At 38.7% G+C, this 15,347-nt stretch overlaps 1 protein-coding gene across 1 annotated transcript in view; it reads right to left on the bottom strand.

Annotated features, from left to right (window-relative positions):
- The window catches only part of LOC111237822 (cadherin-12-like), a 90,357-nt gene that overhangs the window by 33,959 nt on the left and 41,051 nt on the right, over positions 1 to 15,347 (bottom strand). Inside the window, exons 3-5 of the mRNA XM_022767081.1 lie at positions 7,389 to 7,683; positions 3,706 to 3,825; positions 1,736 to 1,903 (exon numbers count right to left, since the gene is read on the bottom strand). Coding sequence (XP_022622802.1) covers positions 1,736 to 1,903; positions 3,706 to 3,825; positions 7,389 to 7,683 — 583 coding nt within the window. The remainder of the gene's footprint in view (positions 1 to 1,735; positions 1,904 to 3,705; positions 3,826 to 7,388; positions 7,684 to 15,347) is intronic.

The raw sequence follows: 15,347 nt of genomic DNA, 5'->3' as shown, positions 1-15,347 counted from the left end.
AATTATGATGATTTATTTTTGGGAATTTGATTCATTCGGCCCTTGTATGGGGAATAAATCCTCACTTGAACTAGAGCTAAGGAATGAATACATCTAAGAGAAGACAATGTGCCACAGAGAACGGAATGAATGACTTTATATAAACCCCGTCTCTTCTTGACACAATGGCAAGTTGGAGATGGATGAACTTGAACATAAATGTCTACGATAAGCCCGAGTGTCACACACTTGGCAACAGAAGGTTGAAAAAGGATGCTGCTCGGCAGAGAGGTTATTTCTTATTTCTCAGTGGAGGACCAGAATAAATGTGCTGAAACAAACCCAAATTCCCCTCTTAGTTTATTGGAAAATGTTGCATTAAATGCTCAGTAGAGTCAGTACTATACATGAGGTCATGATACACCACAAGGATCTTAGGTTTTTCCTCTGTGTTGATCCTAGGATTGAGAGATGGGGAGCTGAGGCATATGGACGCTTTTTGGTGCTATAATTTCAATAAATAACAAGTACTGTCAAGGGCATGCATTAATTGTAGAATGTCCTTTAAGGTTCACATCCTTGCAACTTTTCTTTTTGTTAGCTCCAGTGCCAAAAAGGAGTGAGGTGCAGGTTAAGAGTAGCTCACAAACAGCTGCTACATGGCATTGTCAGTAAGTAAAAAAAGCTTATGGGATAATTCAGCAAAGCCAGATAAAGGTACTGTACACCACTATTACTCATGACCTCTGCAGGGTTTGCAGTTGCAACCACCTCTGGTGCCATCATAGAGGTTTAGGGGATTGACTTCACAAATGCATAATCTATAATAACTAGGGAGGAAGAGAGAGATTTCTGGAAACGACAGATGTGGGGTGGATTCAAGCAGCAATATAATATGTACATTAAAACATCTAATGAGGTCTAGCAGTAAAGCAAGAACAAATTTTTTTTTTTTACCTGTAAGCCTTCTACAGACAGAAAAGAGAAGAAGACAAAGAGAGGATTTGGGACAGGGCAGAGGAGGCGCCATACTTGGCCCACACCTCTGTGCTGTGACAGCATTATGGAAATATCATCTTTTCCACACAGCCAAAGGAGCTTGACCGTCTGACTGCCTGAATTTACATTCAGAGGAGACCACTCAGTGTCACCTCAAAATACCTGAAGAGACTGCATCAGTACAGCACAGTGGTTTTGCTTTCCTGTCATACACATGCTGTTTTGGAGGAGGATACATTTTGCAGACAGTTTAGTATTTATGCCTATATGTAGAAAAGCTTTTACAGATCAATGAGTATACAGTTATATATTCCAGCTTGGCTTTTTACATGACCTGGTGAATAGTACAATCAAATTAATCTGGTTTAGCAGCTTATATAAAATACCGGATAAAAGACAGTGTTTAAATACACTGACTCAATCCCTGGTGCAGCACCATCACGCTCAAGCCTGATCTAAATATAGAAAGATGCCCCTAGAGTGAAATAACACAAATCCTGGTTCATTTGCCAGGAGTAGTAGCTGTAGATGCAATCATGCTAAATAAACAGACCTTTGCTTACGACAAAGCATAATGACAAATAATGAAAACCAATTACAAAGAGTAGATGTGATGAATGCCCCCTGCCCTGTTGTAATTGCACAGTGTTTATTTTGTTATCATAAAATATATCAACCTGTGTAAGGTCATCTGCATTATTACTGTTTTCCAAAGAAGAAAGTCGGTTTTGTGTATCAATCTACAAAAGGCACTCACTTTTAGAGAACCTGGGTGGGTTATCGTTGACATCGCTGAGGGTGATGTTGACGGTGGTGGTCCCAGCCAGGCCCCCTAGCTGGCCCCCCATGTCCTTGGCCTGGATTAATACCTGGTACTGTTCCTTCACCTCTCTGTCCATATTGGGCAAGGCTGTCTTTATAACCCCTGGTGTATGGCAAGATTGATGAGAAATACAGATAATAAAAAACTGAGAAATAGAGGAAGAAGAAGAGATAGTGAGAGACAGAGATAGTGAGATAAAAAGACAAAAGGGAAAAAGTGGTACACATAAAATCCCCTGAAATATGTTTGATGCCAAATGCACAATTTACTTCAAAATGCACAATATATTTCCACCCAAGGAGTTTGCTCCCCAGGAAGAAGCTGCACATGTGCCCCTGACCAAGACTGAAATAGAGGTCGTTTCACAAACTGGAGACACTTGACATTCAATGGGGAACTCTTGTGAAGCCATATGATGATTCACTTGAGGATCAGAGACCCTGAGATCAGAGAGCGTTTGTACTGCAGATTAATTGCTAGGTCAGTGGGAGGTTGGCAGGCTAAAAGGAAGCAGGCAGTATAGGTGGGTCTGCACTTTATCCCTCGTGTTATTCCATTTATTATGGTGAGGATGTGAGGATGTCTCAGACTCCTAACATACATGATTCCAAAATCAAACACGAAATTTCTGTCTTTTTTTTTTTTTTTTGGAGAGGGAGGGGTGTCTGTCTCTGACAGGGATAATTCCCGTGACATGCATGGTGAATTACCTATGTTGTTATCGTCCCCCTCCCCTGCTCACCTTTTCCCTCCCAGTGTTTGTTCAACTTGTTGATGTGCGTTTGGAGATAGATGCAGGCCCAGCAGGGCAAACATTTACTTTAACAGTTAGATTTTTTCCAGCATCAGTTTGAAATACAGTCACAGGATGTGCTCTGTTAGCAGCATAATCAGCAGCAGATTCCACAGAATCTGCCCGTGTGATATGTATGAACCTATTTTCATATGCTTTGAACTGTACCACATAGTAAGCCAACAGCGGCCCACTGCCAGCAAACGCTGGTGGTATGAAGGTTTTTTAGATTTAGAGGAGTCATGTGCCACAACCCCCTTGCTGCCACTCTGCAACCTTTTTACTGCCTCTGACACTGTCCGCCCGATCCAGCAAAGTGCAGGTATAAATAAAATGAAAAATAACTAAGACTGTTGATGTTTCAGCATCAGTTGTTGTTGTGTTATTTGTTTTTTTTTGCAATTCAGTTAAGCCACCTGCTATAGCAGTTTGCTGACTAACTGTACACAACACTGACTACCCAGTATCCTTGCAGCACAGGTTCAGAAAGTCACTGGTGGTTTAGAGATAGCAGTGTATTTCCTGTTGCTGAGACTGTCAGCTTATGGGTTTACCTAACATTTTGATATGTTGCAAAAAGTGATGACATTCTGCAATTCCACCGAGTGAGCACCTGCCCCATTTAGAGCTACTGTAACAGAAATAAATCATGTTTGATTTTCTTATCTTGCTCTCTCTGAAACAGATATTGTGACTCTTTCTCTCTCTATCATCCATTTTACCCACCAATAATGGTGAATGCTTGAATTGACCCTTTATTTAATACCTGTCAAATAAATATTTCTTTTTTGGGGAGCATGTGTCCTTTTATGTCCCAAAGGTCAATTCCTGGGCCTGTTTTATTGCCCTGATGTATGGTACCACTGGACCAGTGTTTAGAAGACACTCAATCATTCATATCATTCAAGACTAATGGTCTAGATAACCTTATTTCACTGCAAGATTGCCTCGCTGCAATTGCCAGGTGCACATAAAACAGAGGCACTTATTTCCTGACATGTCTGACTCACACATTTAAAGTAAAATATAAATTTGTTTATGAACTTTGCATTGGCAAAAATCACTATTTTGTCATATAGATACTCAACAGAAAGAAGGATAAGTATTTTACCTGTTTTAGGGTCAACAGAGAAGTATGGCTGGCCATGGAGGATGCTGTAGACCACTCTAGCACTGTTTCCATAGGTAGGGTCATCCGCGTCTGTGGCTGTCACTTGCGTCACATATGTCCCTGTGGAAAATAGTGGGAAGACTTATTAACATTGACTTAATTTGTTTCCCTGTGGGACTGAAATCCAAACTGTTTGAGGTTCATCAGATTCCTGAATGAACCCACCTGACACTATTGAATGATGAATCACAGTCAAAGTCCCTGATAGAGTGCAATGGAGAGGAGTCTAGAGGAGACTGAGTGTTTTGGGAAGTTGTTCAATTTTGCTGTTGTATGTTTTGATTTGCACATTTGTAGCAGCACTAAGTGGCTATTATTAAAAAAAAAAAGAAGCAAACACAAGGGTAAAAATGCTCTTGTGCAAACATTCATTAAACTATGTTACCATTAAGAAAACAAAGGTCCATGGGAAGAATAGTATTAAGATGGCAGTCTTCCAAACTCCTGCAGTAACAGTGACAAAATAATTACTTGCTGGAGGTTAAGCTCATCTCCCTTAACTAGCTGGCATTGAAAACACCATTCAAATAACACAGTCCTTATTTACCATCCATTTATGTCCAACAGATTTAATCAAAAGTTTCCAGTTTGAGTATCCGACCAAAAAACGTCTTGTCAGCTTGACTATTTTACAACTGTAAGACACAAGCAAGCCTGGTGTGTGGGCAGATGGGCAGATTCTTTAGAAAGAATCCTTGCAGGCAGGTTGACATGGATGCCTTCACAGGCAGACAGCTCAGTGTGCATATGTCCATGGATCAATCACATGCCCACATCTGACTGGCTTAAACACATGCTGTGTAAAATGTAGGATTTGTGGAATTCTCACTATGAACAGGAGACACTGACCACAGGGATGGCATTTACATGGTCATTTTGGATTCTGGTAAGCTCCCAGTCGCCTGTAAAGAACTTGCGGTATATCAAATAGGCTTTGCAGTCTGAGCAGATGGTAACAATGGAATTAAAACATTAGGTGAGAGAGATTAGTGTCTCAATCCTCCCTAACAAAGCCACACATTCCTGATTAGACATACCAGAGAAGGACTGCATTGTGTTCAACACGAATATACAATAGATGAGATAATACATTAACACGTATTTTCAGTTCAGCCAAGGGGAGAAAATCCAAAGCAGTAAGAGCTCAGATGTAGTGCAAGTTTAAAAACCTTCATGCCCGGGTGACACCTACACATTCCCTGGCAACAGAGGTGACAGCCTCTACTTCGGCATGAGATTATGAACAAGTTGAAAAATATATTAATATAAATTCTGTTCGTTTAATTATGGTAATTCAGGTGTGTGAGTAAGGGCTAGCTGGAAGGAATGTCTTCAGAGGTCACTGCTGGTAAACACAGGAGGAATATGCAGACAGTAGTTTTTCAAAGTGTAGACTATATGTGTGGCTTCATTGAATATTCTTTACATTACAACATTTGACAGTTTATTAATGTTACAATACAATCCAGAGGAAGCCAATCAACCTAACACAATGTACACTTATTTTTCTGACTACAGTTGAAATACAAAACACATTTTATATTTAAATATGAAGATAAAGATAGAATAATTGCAATGTTGCAATAATAGGACTCATCTGATTGGGAAAGGACTTCTGCAGAGGTACATGTAACAGAGGGAAAATATGGTATTAATAAATGAAAATGTAAGTTTGTAGACAAGGAGTGAAATGAACAAATTCCTCTCAGGCAACTCTCTTCAGTATTTTTTGTCACTTTTTCTATATTAATCAGGGATAAGCTCGTTGCTAACAACTCCAGGGGAGTCTCTTGATTATGCCACCAGTAATTTTTTAATGTTTGGCCATAGATTAGTCTTCATTACCAACCATTATTGCATATTTATGTTCAGCAACTCTCTCTTTTCATTTTTGTTTTACCCCCGCTAACACAGAAACATCCACAGGGACGTTGTAGTCAAAGACAACAAGAGGGGTGTAATAGTTAATGAACCCATTGATCACACAAGTCTCGCTGGTATAAATATTGATAAAGACTTTAGTTGGTTTGATGTTTATACAATGGCTGCCTCTCCCGTGGCATGTTCTTTTTTGCACTGGAAGTAAAGATAACTTCTTACACAAACTGTGTGGGGATGATGAAAACTCACAAATGAATTGTCAACAAAGATATTTCCATTAGCGGTGTCATTCTGCATAATTTGGAGACAATTATCAGAGTTCCTTATAATTTTTATGGTATCTGCTGTAATGTGCATCAGTGAAGGTTAAGTCTAAACCCACAACTCATTTAGTTTTGTTTACTAATCAGAATTGTTCATTTTCCTGTTAGTGCACATTTTGTGATTCTGCTTGATTTCTCAGACCTTGATCACTGTGTTTTAAATGTAGAAGTTAGGTTAGATACTCTTTCATGTTTTTTTCTACACTAATAGTTGTTTAACAAATATCATAAACAAAACACTGTACATTCATATTTAGCATCCTCCTAAAAAGCAATCATATTTTGGCTAGAATTATTTTCATGAATAACTTCCATAAGTAATTGTGTGTGATTAATTTAATCCCCTGTTATTAAAAGAAGCAGGCACATGAAGTTAACTTTGCTTATCACAAGGAGTACTACTCAGCCTGTGAAAACAGTTGTCTAATGTATCCTAGTGGGCTTAAGGCTTTGAATTCATCACAGAAAACTGGTGTTACAGAGTTGGAGCCTGGAGTTGTAAAGATGTGGGCGTTTATGCAGCCTGTTGTCTATCATATCCAGTTGCATCATGGTAAATGTAAAGTTTTTGGGGCGTGACTCATACTAGGCACCAAAAGTCATGACATCTCATGCCTCCAGTGTTTTGATTTTTACTGTTCTTTAATAATTTGTGTCTCATAAGTCCAACAACTTTATGGAAGTGACACACATAATAATTGTAACTAAACATGAAAAGGATGGTCTAAAATTACTTTTGTAGACTGCTCAGCATCAAATTGAATAATAATAAAAGCAAAAGTATGCATCTTAAATCACAGGAATATAACATTTTGAAATAGGTAAATTCACGTGAAAAATTACAAGAATGTTCAAGTGATCTTAAACAAAACTAATTATTTATCTGCCAAGCAACCTGACTGATCATCTGTGGGTGGTGTTTAAATCTAATCTTTGTTCTGCGTCTCTGATTCCACAGAAACAGTTTGTGTTGTAGTTTATGATGTCAAGTGCTCACATGGGGGCTGGGCTGTGTTGTTCCTCCTTTCTACTTGTACTCTAGAGACTGCTGATTTTTTAAAAAGTTTTTAGAGCTTCATTGCCATTCACAACAAGAGAAACCATTCTCTCACGAATTACCTTGATCTGTTCTCCCTGGGGAGGGTGGGGGGTTGAGGAGGGAGGGGTATAAAGACAGAGCTGTGAAATATACTCGGGGTACACCAAGAATAACTGGATCTCTGACATGTCAAAATGGGTTGGAAGGAGCAGCTTTGCCCCCTGGTTGTACCTGTGATGCTCCTGAAACTCTGCTTTTGTCTTCTTTGGTTAAGGAGGCGAAAACAGAGCTTTTACTGCAAATAATTCCAATTCATTAGTGAAAGCACTGGCTTCTCAATCTTTACTGGGCAAAACAAATCACTTCAGATGGCCACTTGCCTACTGGTGACATCTCAGGCACGCTGGCCGTATATGGTCCCTCCAGGAACTTTGGTTCATTGTCGTTGATGTCTTGAACCTTGATTACAAATTCAGATTCAGGCTCCAGGGGCCTATTGGTGTTGATGTCAACAGCCTGGGCGCGCAGGGTGTAGTAAGGCTTCTCCTCCCTGTCAAGACTCCTTAAGGCATGGATGTCCCCCGTTGTTTGGTCAATTGTGAAAATGGAGCCAGCCCCTTCCCCCGAGAGAGTGTACTTCACCGCACTGTCCCCCTTATCGAGGTCAGTGTGCAGCTGCAAGACAAAATAGGAAAAAGACAGGTTGAGTGCAAACTTTGGCACAGATAATGATTCATTGAAAGCACTGGGGAAGAGCTGTCAAAGAACACTATTTCACAAAGACAGTCAAGGAAACTGACTGCATCATCAAAGAGCAAATTCATGTCTCCGCAAAGATGTGCAAAACACTAAGTCATGAGAAAAATAAAATGATCGTACTTTCAGAACGTTTCACAGATTAATGAGGCTAAATCTCTCATAAATAATGTATTCTCTCAGTGCAATTATGCTGCAGTGATAACTCTTCAACATCTTGGAATCACTTCTATTCAAGCATGACTCAAAAACTTTCAGCTATGTGTAAGAGGAGATAGGAGTTTTTCTCATAGTGGCAAAGATCAGAATGTGACAACTAGAGGTAAATACTCAGTTTCCACAGGAACACTTTTTAATACTTTCACCTGACAGCGGAGGCCTGTGACCAGATGACTCTCAGCACAGTTAAACACACACAAAATACTACTACTCCAGTCAGAGAACATCTTTGTTAATATAGATCCAAGGCCACTGCAGCTGTCTTTGTACAAGACAAACACATTTGAGGCTTTTGGCAGAAAGCCTATTGACATAGTTATGTTTACCTCCCTGCAGAGATCAGTTATACTGTTCAAAGCATTTTAAATATTTAAGGACTCTAATGCAATGTGATCATCACCATATACAGTACAGACATCGATTTTTGCCTTTTTATCAATAGCATGGACTTTCCACCAATACAGCAGTCAACCTGCTAGTTTGGGGCAATATGGATTAATTGCATTGACATACCTCTAATTCTACACTTTACAATTGAGCATGGGGCCCATTTCAAACATTGCTATAACTAAATGGACTTTGGTTATTTATTTGGCTGCTTTCAGATGGGTGAACTAGCCTTTTCCAACTGGTGTCATCGGACTGAATACTGATTACGATCCTGTAATCACTTTCTTATTTGTGCAGCAGTGAATGACTGAATGGATTAACACACTAACACTGACTTTTTATGAGTAATTAAGTCTCTCTTTACCCAACTTGCAAACATCAAGAAGCCATTTGCACGTAGCCAATTTTCCAGTGAACCTCCAGCCAAGGAGAGGAGAGTAAATTTGAGATGCAGCTATAAATTCTCTGTAGGTTGCGGTTCAAAACAACGCAAGACGAGCAGATGCAAGCACAAACACACTAGGCGTGATTGGTGATTCAGTGCAAATTGCCCTGTTCACACAAACATAGCATGGCATTATAATGCTCTCACCCATGGTGCATTATTCATTGCTATTCAAATGAATGAATTATTTTTAGGACGTGACCCTTGCTATGACAACTAGATCACATCACATTTTCTGCAATGTGCAGAAAATCTGAAATGTAGATTATATATTGTCTGAATGAATAATGTCAACAACATGCGCCTCCTCCATAAGCTAGACAATCTGACAATGAAACAAAGTAGATTACAAACTGAACTCTCTATTTATCCTTACCCAGAAATAGAAACGTGCTGGGTACATTCAGTGGTGGTGTTGGTAAGTAATTATTAAGTGCAGACAGGTAAAGCAATATGCTTACTTTTTGAGTGATGTCAAAAAATTTGGTGAATCAGTTGATGAATTTATATTTTCACAGTTGAAGGTCATTATAATTAGTGCCAACCATGCTTATTATTAGTTGGAGGAGCCTTTCACACGGGACAGGCCCTGTTGGTCCATTATGATATATAGAAATGCAGACTAGAAATCTAAAATGCTGTGGATCAAACTTTTAAATTGATTCACAGAAAACTTTCCCCCTTTAGATTTCTTTTAGTTCATGATGTAATGAAAGAGGCTCTTCTAGTCTTGAGCAAGGGAATAACGGGTCAACTAAAGTTGAAATTGATCATCCCTCACAGTCAATCACAGAAAACTTTGGGAATGGAAACCTAAATAAGTAAACATGCTTCAAGTGCTTCAAGAGACACACAGTGAATCAACAATATCAGTCAGGCATCAGAAACCTTCATCTCCATCTTGCTTGACTTTTTTCATTTTCTCCAGCAGGACACCTCTTTTTTAAAAATTTTTTTTAATGATAATTCATTTGCGATACTGTTTTTTTTTTTCATGTGTCTCTAATTAAAACAACGAAAAATGCTTGCTTTGGGCAAATTTCTTTTTTTTTTTTTTTTAATTTTTTTTATTACAGCCTGTCTTTAGTATAGCTTTCTGAAAAAACAAACAGAAAGTCAAAGCTGATTTTAAATTGCACTTTAAATTTACATATCAGCTAAAATTTGTAGGACCATATAGCGCCTTTTTATCCTCCCATCTGTGCAATGACATAGGGTTACAGGTGAGCTGTGGAACACTTTGTCTCCTACAAGAAGAAAACGAGGGCACGAGGGCATGAGGGCACGAGGACGGATATTATCGCCCTTGCGTCAGGTAAATTGGAACTAAACTAAGCAGCCATCCTGTTTCGCACACGGTAGTTCCGGGAGAAAAACTGAAATGAGTGGACCCACTCAGAGTCTCACCTTCGCCAAAACAAACTTAAACAAACAGTACTCAGGAACGGCTCCGTGTATTTTAGGCTGCAAAGTTTCTTGGTTGAATAGACTACATTTTTAAAAAGAAATTATTTTAATTACGCAAGTGGACGTTGGCAGCTAGCCAAAAGCCACACCGAGATCAGCCGCAGGTGTTAGCAAGAGAAGATAATCAGTTAATTAATGCTAGCTGGATAAAAATACACAGCCTTGGACGACGTTTTGAAGAGCTTTGGAGGTACAGTTACTCAAATGCAAACCTTTATGACTTTCTTTGAAGTATTTAAAAAAAGAAAGAAGAGGAAGTCCCCCCTCGAAGACTTGTCGGAAAAAGCCAAGCAGCTGGAAGCGGAGTTTCGACCGCATTGGAAATGGGAGCTATCAAAGTATTACATGTAGTGCTGTACGCTGCGACAGGTCAAATTAACCACGACAAATAACTTAAACGTGAACTGTTGTGTGTCGAAAACCCGGATACCTTGAACAAAATGGCTTCTTCTCCAGCTGAACGTCGAAAGGACTTGACAGGGGAGCTGAACTTCGGTGGACAATGTCAGACGTTTTCCCGATGCAAATAGAAGGGGTATGGACAGCAATGGTGTCATGGACGGGTTGTCAACGCACCTGGGTTACCTGTGACTACGAAAAGTAGGACAATAATATTTTTATCCTATTAAGTGTCGCTGGCAAACCGCTTTGCCCTTTTCTGCTTTTATTTTGTCTTGCTTGTTGAAAGGCCGCCGTGCCATTGATCATTTTGCCTGTTGCAATTTTTGCGTGTGAGTGAGAGTGCAATAGGGCTGGGCAATAATCATTACAGTTTATTTAATTCCAATGAATTTCTATGTCCATATCATGTTCCAAATCAAATAATTACATTAAATTAACGTTTAAAAGAAACTCACAAAATTATATAATATTTTTGCCTCTAGCTTTAATGCAGAGCAGTGGAATTATTTTATTGCATTCAACATAAATTTTGGTACATTATATATACCAATACCACCATATGTACCATGTGTGTATATATGTGTATGTACCATATTCTTTGTTTACACTTGACATATTATGATCTAAATTGGGGGGAAAAAAATTCTAATTGATATTTGGAAATTCATTAAAAAGATATTGCCCAGTCTCATGTGTGGGGGTACACATATACACAGGCTTGTATTTGGTATTGAAGTGACATTCTATTGTGTTTTCTGCTGCTGTGCTGCTCATTTGCTGCTGTGCATGTGTGTGCACAGACATTTGTTTGGTATTGAATTGAAAAAGATGTGAACTTGTGAATATCAGCGCTTGAATCTGGTTTTCTGTTCTCAAATCTTGTATTGCAATGTATGATTTTTCCTTACAGAACCAAACATTTTTCATAACATGTTGTAACACACGTATTTTGACACAAAAAAACAAAAAAACAAACAAAAATACATATGCATGTACATACTAGTGTGCATGTAAGAAGGATATCTTGAGGGTTTTACAGACAGATGGAATGATCGACCAGATGGCAGATGATTTGACACACTTCGGAGGCGTTCTGACTTCAAAAGGTAGGACATTATTTTATTCTTTTCTGTTTTGTGCTGTGCTGCTTGGCCGCCGTGCCATAAAACTACATACTGGTGTTGGTCGCTGTACCACACACTTGCCTGTGAGCATGCCTGTCTTGGTTTTGTCCCACCTAGAGTGGGGGTGTTGGTGATGGTTGATTTTTAGGGAATTATGGACATTTATGTGTTACACTATGCCATGAGACAAATTGGGGGAGTATTTTTAGCTATAATGGTTGTAATAATTTAACATTGTGAGACATGTCATGTAAACCCTAAATATAAAATGGCTCATTTGTTATTAATTAGCACCAAGGGTTTTGTTTTCAACCTTATGGGTTTAAACAGCTAACTAGCTGTAAAAGCTATTTAGTGATTTTTGTTTGGATTATACTTGTTGATGTGTGAAATGTAGTTGCTGTAGTGCAGGGATTGTAACTTGAAGTTGGAAATGGGTGATGGTTTTGCTGAGGGCTGGATTTATCAGCAACACAGATGCAACATGCTTCTAACATGTCTTCTGTCTACCTACAAGTACAATTCTATTATCTCTATTCTTTTCTGTTCCTTTCTATGCTGCTTGGGTTTGTGCCATTATCATGGTCACTGTACTTGCCTGTGTATATGTGTCCATGTCCATATGCATGGATGCCTGTCATGCTTTTGTTGACCTGTGACTGTTGTTGGCAATGATTAGTTACATTTTGTGGTTTTTGTATGTGATTGTGTTGGGAAATGGTTACAGTTTTGTGGAAAATGAACGGAGCAGAGAGCCTCCTCTCTAATTGAAGTGCTGCCATCAGAAAAATTGGGAAGCACTTATTTGAGCAGTGATGATTATAGTTATATATTATTGTGTGATTGTGTGAAATGGTATTTAACTGGCATATCCGTAGGTTAGGCTGCAGAACAATGATGATTAGCACAAAATCACCAGCCTTATGAGTTTAAACTTAAACTTACTCTATTGGTATGGGTCTTTGTTTCTTTTATAGCTATAAGCCTATATAATCTAAACAAAATAGAATCATCCAACAATTTACATTTTAAGTTGAGCCAAATGAAAGGGAGCTGTTTCTCGTGGCTCTTTTTAGCTCTCAGCAGTATGGTTTAAGAGTCTTGTTGCCCTCGGGTGCTCCCCAGAAACTTGTGTTTCCAGGTTTGCCAGTCTTTAATAAAACACTGTGTATTCCGGTACCCTGTGTTTTAGTCAGACTGCAGGGAATCCTGCCAGAGTAACTGTTTTGCGTAATTGTTTATTTATTATCCATCTTGTTTTCTATAGTTTAGTAATCCTGTAATCTTTTGCAATCCATTCACATTATATGCGACCTCATTGTGCTAGATTATCTCAAGATCTTAGTGTTGCAGACTTGTTCAAACTGTTTTGTCCCATTAGACAGATGAATTGTCAATACCAATAAACAGCAATGTCATTATTAGGCATGGTGAAAGTTGTTACTCCTTTTGCTTGTGGCGTACTGCAGAGATCAGAGTGGCAGATGGACTGTTGCAACAGTGTAGTCATAACAGGGTCCTCAATCTCTTACTAGTTAGACCCAACCAACAAAAACACATTGCTGATGGAAAACATAGTGGGGTCCACACAACAACATAAACACCTGAGTCCAGTCTTATGCAATCCAACACGGATTGTCAGTAATAAACACTGTTGTGAAAATATAGTGTCCCATTTTTGTTGAGAATTTTTCATGATCTGCAGTTTGTGATTGTAAGTACATTATATTACAAGCTGTTCCTCTTAATTTGTCAGTCACTCCTGGTGGGCAAAATAACAAGCACCTTTCAGTGAGGTCTATACCTTTTTAGTGCTGAATCAACATCTTCCAGACAGAAATTTGGCGTTATTCTAGTTGTTTTGGATTGCATAAGACTGTTTAGGCTTGATAGCTTCCATCTTATACTACACTGCACAAATGCATTTGTTATTATTATATAGATAATAATTACTATATTGATAATTCGGCAGGCTGTCGAGGCAACACAGTACTTTTCTTGACTGAAGCTGGATGGACCTTTAGTATCTCTGCACTGTGGGCAGAATCATATTTTGTGTACTGAATGATTATCACTTTGTATTCAGAATTAATGGGGAGTTTACATTTGGTTGTCCTCTGACTGACAAGAATAAGAAAAGAATGGCATATTTTTCCACAGTTGCAGTATATTCAATGCAAGCACCCAGGAGGGGCACCTGCAAATCGATTCAGAAGTGCACAATTAAAGATGAAATGCAAATGTAAAAAGAATAGGCACATAGCATCATTAATTATAAATGGAAGTTGACTGATATTAATTAAAAATTCCATTACTCTAACAATGGTAATCAATTATATAAAAAAGATTTGTTAATAGGGAGGCAGAGGCTTCTTTTAAACTACAAAACACCCATTGGGCTCAGTAGACAAGAGGCACAATCACAGCCACAACCGTCTTAACAGTATGCCAAAAGAAAATAAATTATTTTACTAAAGAGAGGGGAAAAAAGGCCTTTCTTGTAACAGTTATTTCCAATTCATAACACATAAATCAACAAAACAGTCTATGCATGCAGAATTCAAATGATGGCATTGGTGATAACCTTATGTAAATTCAAAAATGTAAACATACATCTGGTTAGCATAAAGTATATGCAGAGTGACTGAGAGCTGGCTCGTAGAGACAGCATGATGATATGCACCCATATTATGGTGAAGATGTCTTACCACTCCATTTTTCATGATAAGCATAATTAGCAAGATGCTCTGCTCAGGGTACCAGTAGACATGACAGCTATAAAAAGAAACAGGTAGTGTGAGGAACTGAAATAAGATTCTTGTTACCATCCAAACTTATACCATCTGTTGGAGTAAATATGTTTTGCATTCACGATTTTCTCAGATGATTGCTCAGTGTTATTTTTTTCTTTTTTTTTTTTAAGATGCCAAGAAGGATTGTCAAACATTTTTGTCAGTTAGTTGATGCTTTTGTCAAATGGATGTCAGGTTTCATGAAGTGGTTCAGAGTCTTTCTGAACCTCATTTTGCCAGGATGTATGGCTTTTTATGTACACAAATTAGATATTGTATGGTTTCAAAGCTGTGACTTATAATTTCCACAATGTTCTTTCTAACCATTAGGCCATCTTGCCCTGTCTGCAACAGTTGAGGCAATGTAGATGGCCAGCTAGTGTGTCAGCGGTGTCATGGTGCAGTGCATCAGCAGTGCTGTCAAAACAAATATCGGCAAGCCCATTATTCATCTCCTATTAATCATCAGTGCAAAATACTTCTATTGACTAAAGCTGCTCAACTACTGGTACAAATGGGGAAAACGGGAGCTCATCTCAGTGGCTATGGAATAACCACATACTTAGGATAGTGGTTGTGCTTTACAGGGAATTCTCGACTCGGAGAGGGGGGTTGTCCCTTTTTACTTACAGGATTTGCAGCACATGGTCCCTCTTTGGCAATGCAGTAAACTCGCATATTGATTAATTTGAGTGATTTCAGAGGAGAATGTAACCAACCTCTGTAGAAAATGCTGTAATTGGA

Source organism: Seriola dumerili, unplaced genomic scaffold (genome assembly GCF_002260705.1).
Source record: "Seriola dumerili isolate Sdu_G_001 unplaced genomic scaffold, Sdu_1.0 BDQW01001124.1, whole genome shotgun sequence".
Classification (NCBI taxonomy): domain Eukaryota; kingdom Metazoa; phylum Chordata; class Actinopteri; order Carangiformes; family Carangidae; genus Seriola; species Seriola dumerili.
Note: the sequence above shows the minus strand (reverse complement) of the source record. Positions and strands in the feature narration are given on the sequence as shown.